Source organism: Hyla sarda, chromosome 10, assembly GCF_029499605.1.
Source record: "Hyla sarda isolate aHylSar1 chromosome 10, aHylSar1.hap1, whole genome shotgun sequence".
Lineage (NCBI taxonomy): Eukaryota > Metazoa > Chordata > Amphibia > Anura > Hylidae > Hyla > Hyla sarda.
Genome location: NC_079198.1, coordinates 74,310,578 through 74,318,768, shown reverse-complemented (window position 1 = coordinate 74,318,768; position 8,191 = coordinate 74,310,578). Strand labels below are relative to the sequence as shown.

Below are 8,191 nucleotides of genomic sequence, written 5' to 3'. Positions count from 1 at the left end.
CGATCTCCAAAATGGGACTCACCTACCCTTGGGCCCCACCTACCCTCAGCCAGTGATTGCCTGAGCTGGCAGTCACTGCCATCACCAGTTTGTCTCGGAAGGTGGGGGCCAAGGCGCTTAGCGGTGAGAGATGGGCCTCGTTCTGGAGATTGTAGGGGGTCCGAGCAGTTTGACCGCTCATAATCAAACACTTATGCCCTTATCACCTACCCTCTATAGCAGCATTTCCCAAGTGTTGTCCTCAAGTACCCCCAACATGTCATGTTTACAGGATTTCATTCATCATTCAAAGGTGATATAACTGTGGTGATGCCTGATTCACTGACCATAATTATATCACCTTGAAAGACTAAGGAAATCCTGAAAACATGACCTGTTGGGGGTGCTTGAGGACCACACTTGAGAAACACTGCTCTAAAGGATAAGCCCTTTAAGAAACTAATCTTATATATAAAGTGCAGCCCTGTGTGTATGCCCAGGTGTGTATTTACTGAATATTAGGAATTTTTATGTAGATATTGAAAGTCTTAGATTTACAGTATGGCTATAACTGAAATGTTATTAGTTAAACAAACCAGGACATAACATGTATTGCTGAGTTGTTTTTTTATTGAATAGAATGCAAAAGTGTTGTCACAAATGCAAGGTTTATAAATGATGGAATGATGACATATAAAAGGTAATTTTGAATAATACAACAGTATACAAAACGTAAGGCATGTTTGCTGTTTAGTTGAGTTACAGAAAGAATATGTGCATTATTCCAGCTGTCGTTACTGTTAACTATATAATGATGCACTGGAAAGACTACTGATTTTACTCTTTGACTATGCTCTACTAAGGTCAGGCTAGACCATCGGCCTGTAATTGTGTAAACTTAAAGGAGATAATACGAGCTCAAGAAATGTAGTAGTAAAGTAGTGCCACTAATATTAACATAGTAGCACTACTGTGGAATGTTAAGTGGTATCATGGCAGGTCACATTGTTCTTTGGGAGGAGCATGGGCTCAGTTTTCAGTGGAAACACCCTTGTTGATGAAATCTTGGATCTTGTCTCGGACATCTTTCTCCAGATACTCCACTTGATCCTGTACGCTCACAGTGTATTCTCCGTACTTCTTCTTCATGTCTTCCACTCTGTGAACAAGGGCTTTGTTGAGGGCTTCTGCATAAGGGATCATGGTGTCTTTAAATTCTACAATCTTCTGGTCCATCTGCTCATTCATCTTTGTTAGATATGGCTCCAAAGTTTGCTTAACATTTGTCATGTCTCCTTCCAGCTTGTTTCTTAGCTCATTGGCGTAGGGGTAGAGTTGCTCTTTCAGCTGACCAGTGACCTCCATGATTTTACTTTCCATCTGCTCAACATTCTTCTTCATCTGAAATTCCATATTTTTGATCTGGTTACGCAGTTCTTCTTGTACATCCTCTGCATAGGGTGATAGGCTTTTATACAGCTCTTGCAGTTGTTGATCAATATTATCTTTGACTTTCTCAGTGATGGGTTTCAGTTGATTTCTCAGCTGCTCCACATTGTCATCTATTGCAGCCTTCAGTTCCTGGGAATATGGGATCAGTGTAGCCTGCACATGATCTGTATTCTCTCTGATCTTGGCTTCTAGGTCCTTTGTAAAAGACTTCAGTTTTTCAGTGACTATCTCAGTGTTCTTGTCCAGCTGGGCTTGAAGCTCTTTCGTATAGGGAGCAAGTTTTTCCTGAAACTCCTCTGCATTCTTACTCAGCTGCTTTTGTACCTCTTCTGCAAATGGGGACAGCTTGGCTCTCAACTTCTCCAGCTCCTGACTTATTTGTTCCTTCATTTTTTCTGGGTCTTGTGTTAGCTGGTCATGTACCTGCTTGGCGAAGGGAATAAGTTGTTGCTGTAGTTCTCCTGCATAAAGATTGATGTTCTTAAAGTGTTCAGCAATGAGAACGCTGTGAAGGGAAAGAAAATATTTAATAGGGCCCCTAAAATAAATAACATTTTTGTTGTATGCATAAAACATGTTGTGGACATTTATTAGATAATTTAGTAGACAAAACCTTTTCACTTTGTTGCAATTTTTTAAAATTTAGTTCTATATTTAAAGTGTCTTGTTTTTGAAAATACAATAGACCCATACTTCTGTTATAATTTTTTAAATAAAATGTCACTCAATTTGTCTTCCCTTTAAACCAGCGTTTTCCAACCAGTGTGTCTCCAGCGGTTGCAAAACTACAACTCCATGCAGCTTTCTGGGGATGTTGGGACATGTAGTGTTGCAACAGCTAGAGGCATACTGGTTGGGAAACACTACTTAGACAGACTCATTGCATGTGAATTCTGAGCTTCTGGCAGTTTGCAGCAACCACTAGTTGGCACTTTGGGACCAACTCTACATATTTATTATGGATGATGTAAATCTGTCTTCAGAGCTCACCCTGGTGGTAGCTGCTGGCAACCAAAATGGTATCATTTAACTGGATGGCTATGTGCATAGCTCTTGCGTACACAGTCAATCACTACTGTAGCAGTGTACGCAGATGGGTCATTGGAGCTCAAAGCAAAGATAGTTCACTAGTAAAGCCTGCTTAACCACCTCTTCTACCACATATTTAAACATCTATAATGTAGTAGATACAGTTAAGACTTTTTTTCAAAATCATATGTTTAGTCTGAAGAAACAGTGTAAACTGGGGGTGGAAGCTCATAGGTTTTGAACTCTCCTGGGCACTTGTCTCTTGGGCCCTTCCTTACATATCTAGCATCATCCACTGGGTCAATACTGGGTTAAAGGGTCACCACTCAGTATTAACCTGTAAAAACTGTCCGGTGCTGCTCTGGGCCGGGACGGCCAGGGCCCCAAGTAAACTCAGCCAGGGCAGGGATGCTGAAGCTTTAAGAGTACCAGATGTCCATGCGCAGGGAAGCCCCTGATGTCACAGACATGTCCCTTTCCCAGCTGCACTCTGCAAGAGAAAAATCTGCCTCTGCCGAGAGCTGCGGCTCCTGCAATGTGTAGACTGGGGGGGGGTGAATGGAGGGGTGAAGGCTTTGGGGGGCTGGGGTGGCTCTGCTATATTTGCGATTTGTGGCTATGGAGGATGACTTGGGGGGAATGGATTTGTGGCAGTGGAGGATGATAGAGGGGATTGGGGGGAATGGCTGAGGAGTGGGGATGATGACGGGGCTGGGGGTGGCTGCGAAGTGTGGATGATGACAGGGGCTGAGGAGGGGATGGCTGCGAAGTATAGATGATGACGGGGCGGCTGCATTTCCCACCCTAGGCTTACACTCGAGTCAATAAGTTTTCCCATTTTTTTTGTGGTAAAATGAGGTGCCTCGGTACTCGAGGAAATGTGGTATGTCATGACTAAATTTAAATGGGCGCTTTCTTTAAAACTTATATTTGCTATTCCACTCCTTATGGTAAATTCAAAATCTTTCTAATGTACTTTGTTTAAAAAAAATTAAGTTTTCTATGTTTTATTTGTGTTTAAAAAGAGCTGCCACTAGATGTCTCCCTACATGTCTAGAGCACATGCCCTCCCCCCCATCTCTTGCACAGACTTTGGATTCCTGTTGGCCTGGCAGAAGTCCAAAATCAGGAAATACAGTCTGGAGTGCTGAACAAACTCCAACAGGGTGCACACTCTTTGCACACGCTCCGGGCCAGTTAGCTCAGTGCTTAAAGGGGTACTCCGGCGCTTAGACATCTTATCCCATATCCAAAGGTTAGGGGATAAGATGCCTGATCGCGGGGGTCCCGCCGCTGGGGACCCCCGTGAGCTTGCACGCAGCACCCCAGTTAAAATCATTCCCCTGAGCATGTTCGCTCCGGGTCTGATTACCAGCGACCACGGGCCGCCGGCATGTGACATCATGCCTCCGCCCCCATGTGACATCATGCTCCGCCCCTCAATGCAAGCCTATGGATAGGGGATAAGATGCAAGATCACGGGGATCCCCAGCAGCGGGAACCCCGCTATCAGGCATCTTATCCCCTATCCTTGGATAGGGGATAAGATGTCTAAGCACCGGAGTACCCCTTTAATCCTTCATGTTAGTTAGGTCTGACCTGACTAACATGATGGATTAAGCACTGAGCTACCTGGCCTGAAGCGTCTGCAAAGAGTGTGCATCATGTTGGAGTTTGCTTTACACGTTCATAGGAAATAAAGATGGTAATAAGGAACTAGTGTGGTGCTGCCCTCGCTTCTTAATACGAGTGCCAAGCATATGTTTCTATTGTTGAAACTGGATTCAGGTATACACGTTTTACTATTAAATCATAAGGGTTAGACATATATAAGGAAGCCTGGATAGTCATAGGAACTTTATCCAATATAGTTCAAGATGAAAAGGGGGGGAGAGTTGTTAAAACCTGTGCAGAGGAAAAGTGAAGCAGTTTCCCATAGCAACATTATTTCTTTAATTTTTTAAAAACCCTCTGATTGGTTGCTTTGGGCAACTGGTCCACTTTTACTCTGCACAGATTTTTATATATCTTCCCCACTGGGACTGCCAATGGGGTTTAACTTGTAACTTTTACATTTTGGAAAATACATATGTTAATTACAAGAGGAAATGGATCTTGAATATGTAATAACTCTTGTGATTTACCATCTATAGACTGATGTTCAAAAGCTGGAGCAACTACTCCTTAATACGTTTCTCAACCTCCACCTGTATAAAAGCACTAGTAACAAATGCACATTGGGGATTTTTCTTGCTATTATATGATCATTTAAATGACAGTACATCATATTTAGTAAGGGATGAATAATGTGTAAATAGCACATGGATGTTCTTATTATATGTATAAGACCTTAAATGAAGAATATAGAAAAGAAAAGCTGAACTTGTTGAAAGAGAGAATAGGTACAAATCAATTGATACCTGGATAGAGCCAAAAACAAATACATTCTACTGGATACATAATGACATAGGGAAGCAACTGTGTAAATAGAAGAATAGGAGAAACTGAATAGATTGGAAAGGAAGCAACTAAAAAACAACAATAATATATATATATATATATATATATATATATATATATATATATATATAGATTCATTCATATGAGGTGACCAATGGCTGCACACCGTTGCCTAAATCCATGCCATGAGTGTGATGCAGAACTGCAGAACCATCCCTGCCCCATCTAGGGAGTTAAAGTTCCGATAAGACAGGAAAGTGAGGATGGACATTACTTTTCTCCTCCCAGAATACCCCTTTAATAATGCATATGACAGTGGGTTACTTCATTTGAGAACCCTTTAACTGACTATACAACCCTATGTGATACATACCCACTCAAGAACCATAAGAAAAACATGTCCAAGATCAATGATCACAATACATTTAGTCTATTACTATTCAGGAATATTTGGTCACTTACTTTAACTGTTTGCTGATGTCAGATTGTTGTATTTGCTCCACTTTTTCTTTGGTGTCGCTGGTCATCTTGGTGAAGTAATTCCAGAAAGCATCAGAAATCTGGTCAGTGCTGATCTTGGCTTGAGAACCTAAGACAGAAGAAGAGATATTAAAAAGTGTTAGTGTGTTTAACATACAGATGCCATTTTATTCCTATTGGTGATGTACCGTATTTTTCGTCCTATAGGACGCACCGGCGTATAAGACGCACCCAATTTTTAGGGGCAAAATCTAAAAAAATAAAGATTTTGAACCCAATAGTGGTCTTCAACCTGCGGACCTCCAGATGTTGCAAAACTACAACTTCCAGCATGCCCGGACAGCCAACGGCTGTCCGGGCATGCTGGGAGTTGTAGTTTTGCAACATCTGGAGGTCCGCAGATTGAAGACCACTGCAGGAGGAGGTAATACTCACGTGTCCCCGCCGCTCCGGACCCGTCACCGCTGCCCTGGATGTCGCTCCATCGTTGTCGCCGTGTCCCCGTCGCTCCGGAACGTCTCTGCTGCCGGCCGGGTATCCACGCTCTCCATCGCCGCCATCACGTCGTTACGCACGCCGACGCACGCCGACGCAGGTACGCGACGATGTGATGACGAGGAAGGAGAGCGCCGGCATACAGGGGATCCCTGAATGGAGAAGACACCGAGGAGGCAGGTAAGGTCCCCCCCGGTGTCCTGTAAGCACTAACCCGGCTATTCAGTCGGGCTGTTCGGGACCGCCGCGGTGAAATCGCGGCGGTCCCGAACAGCCCGACTGAACAGCCGGGTTAGTGTCACTTTCCCTTCAGACGCGGCGGTCAGCTTTGATCGCCGCGTCTGAAGGGTAAATACAGGGCATCACCGCGATCGGTGATGTCCTGTATTAGCCGCGGGTCCCGGCCGTTGATGGCTGCAGGGACTGCCGCGATAGGGGTGTATTCGCAGTATAAGACGCACCGACTTTTTCCCCCCAGTTTTGGGGAAGAAAAAGTGCGTCTTATACGGCGAAAAATACGGTACATTTAATTTCATCTTAATTTTTTGGGAAGTAACTAAATGTGCGATCATACATTATATGTAATATGTATAACAAACAACAATCAAAATATTGCCTTTCCTATATGTGCTTACTGAGGAATATTGTTTAAAAGCCTTTGATCAGACCAAATTTTGAGCTCAGAATTTGACTAGGATGTGTTATATATGAAATATTAAATAAAATGAAACCAGGTAGGATCAGATAACCATATAAAAGGAATATAGCGACAAAATTGTTTAGGAAATATATGAATAAGGCGTGAACTCTTCATACTACTAGATGGTTCTGAGCAGTATTCTATAATATTCACTACAGCTACAAGTGTGTAGATATATGGAGTACAGAGGTAGGAATTACACTCAGGCCAAGGGACCCTTTGCTATATAAGAAGACACAAGTAGTACACATGACACATGGTAGCTGGGGATCCCTATTCCAGTTTTTGGTATGGGGACCCAGAAACCTCAAGTTACGCCTCTGTTTAGATACTAATCATTTAAAGATTTACTGACCTGTGATGGCACACGCAACTAGTGCAAGAGCTACGACTTTCACCAGCATGTTGACTCTCTGGATGAATCAGCCTTGTCCCAATGGTGAAAATCTGTATCAACAAATGAACAGTGTTTAAGAAATCATACTAATGAATATATACCATAGATGATAGTGTCTAAACGCTGTAAAGCAGAGATATCCATCTAGAGATCTTCAAATGTTGTGAGACACATAGAAATATACATAACATATTCCTATGAAGAAATGGTGTTCTGCCTGACTGCTTCATCAAGAGATAGCTCCTTACCTGAACCCTTGGTGTTTGGGTCTGAGGATGAAGTTGATTCCAAAGCCTGCCCTTTATATTAGAGCATCCTTACGTTGGCTATGCTCCAAGGTAGCTGTATGGACTTTAGATCACATCTACAATGTGGAGTTCGTGACGTGTCTCTGTTTTCAAAGTGGTGCTGGAAGATTGAAAAGCCCAGTGAGTAATGATCGGTGAGTCACAATATGATGAAATAGAAAAGTGCTGAGATTGTGTTCTTAACCCATAAGTGCTGCTGACAGTGAAACTATCAGAACATGCCACAATGAAAGGTTGGGATCTGTGAATTTCATGGTTATTAAAGGTCATATGTGGGCACAATCCAAGGTCAAGTCACTGCGAGTCAAATGAAACAACATTCAACTCAACTGGGTTGTGGTTGCTGCAATCATATATGCCCTTTGTTCTCAAAAGTTTAGTGTAACAGCTGATTTGATCAATCCATAAGCTAACTTTGCAAAAGATTTCATAGAAAGGTCAAGCTGTTATCATGGTCTCCATTACTGATAGTATCACCAAAATACATAGAGTTTTGAAAAGCTGGCACAGATACGGCAGCCTGGAGCTGAGCACATGCATTAAAGTAATTAATATTGTAATCCCTTTATCATTTAAAGGTGTATGCTGAGGTGTAGCTAGGCTTCACCTAGGGAAGAGTTTCAGTGTACTGTCATAGGCCTGTAGGCCAGTACATAGACTGACCAAGCCAAAGTGATTTGTTCACCCCCCCCCTTTCACAGAAGCCGAAGCATGTGACCCATCAGCTGAACTCCGATGTATGTCATAGGGGAATGTACTAGTTTCCTGTCATCCTATCTTGAAATATGTACATGGTTTTATAGTTTGTCTAGTGAAGCTACGGAGGAACAGCATAAGAAAGGTAATATAGTATATATATATTTTTTTTTTTTAAAGCATCAAATATCTGAA

At 42.5% G+C, this 8,191-nt stretch overlaps 1 protein-coding gene across 1 annotated transcript; it reads right to left on the bottom strand.

The window, feature by feature from the left end:
* Positions 1 to 589: 589 nt before the first annotated feature.
* Positions 590 to 7,399, bottom strand: LOC130293966 (apolipoprotein A-IV-like). Its single transcript, XM_056543301.1, has 4 exons — positions 7,241 to 7,399; positions 6,951 to 7,042; positions 5,383 to 5,509; positions 590 to 1,936 (listed from the first exon to the last, which is right to left on the bottom strand). The coding sequence occupies exons 2-4, from the start codon at positions 6,997 to 6,999 to the stop codon at positions 1,009 to 1,011; spliced, it is 1,104 nt and encodes a 367-aa protein (XP_056399276.1). The 5' UTR covers positions 7,000 to 7,042; positions 7,241 to 7,399; the 3' UTR covers positions 590 to 1,008.
* Positions 7,400 to 8,191: the final 792 nt, after the last annotated feature.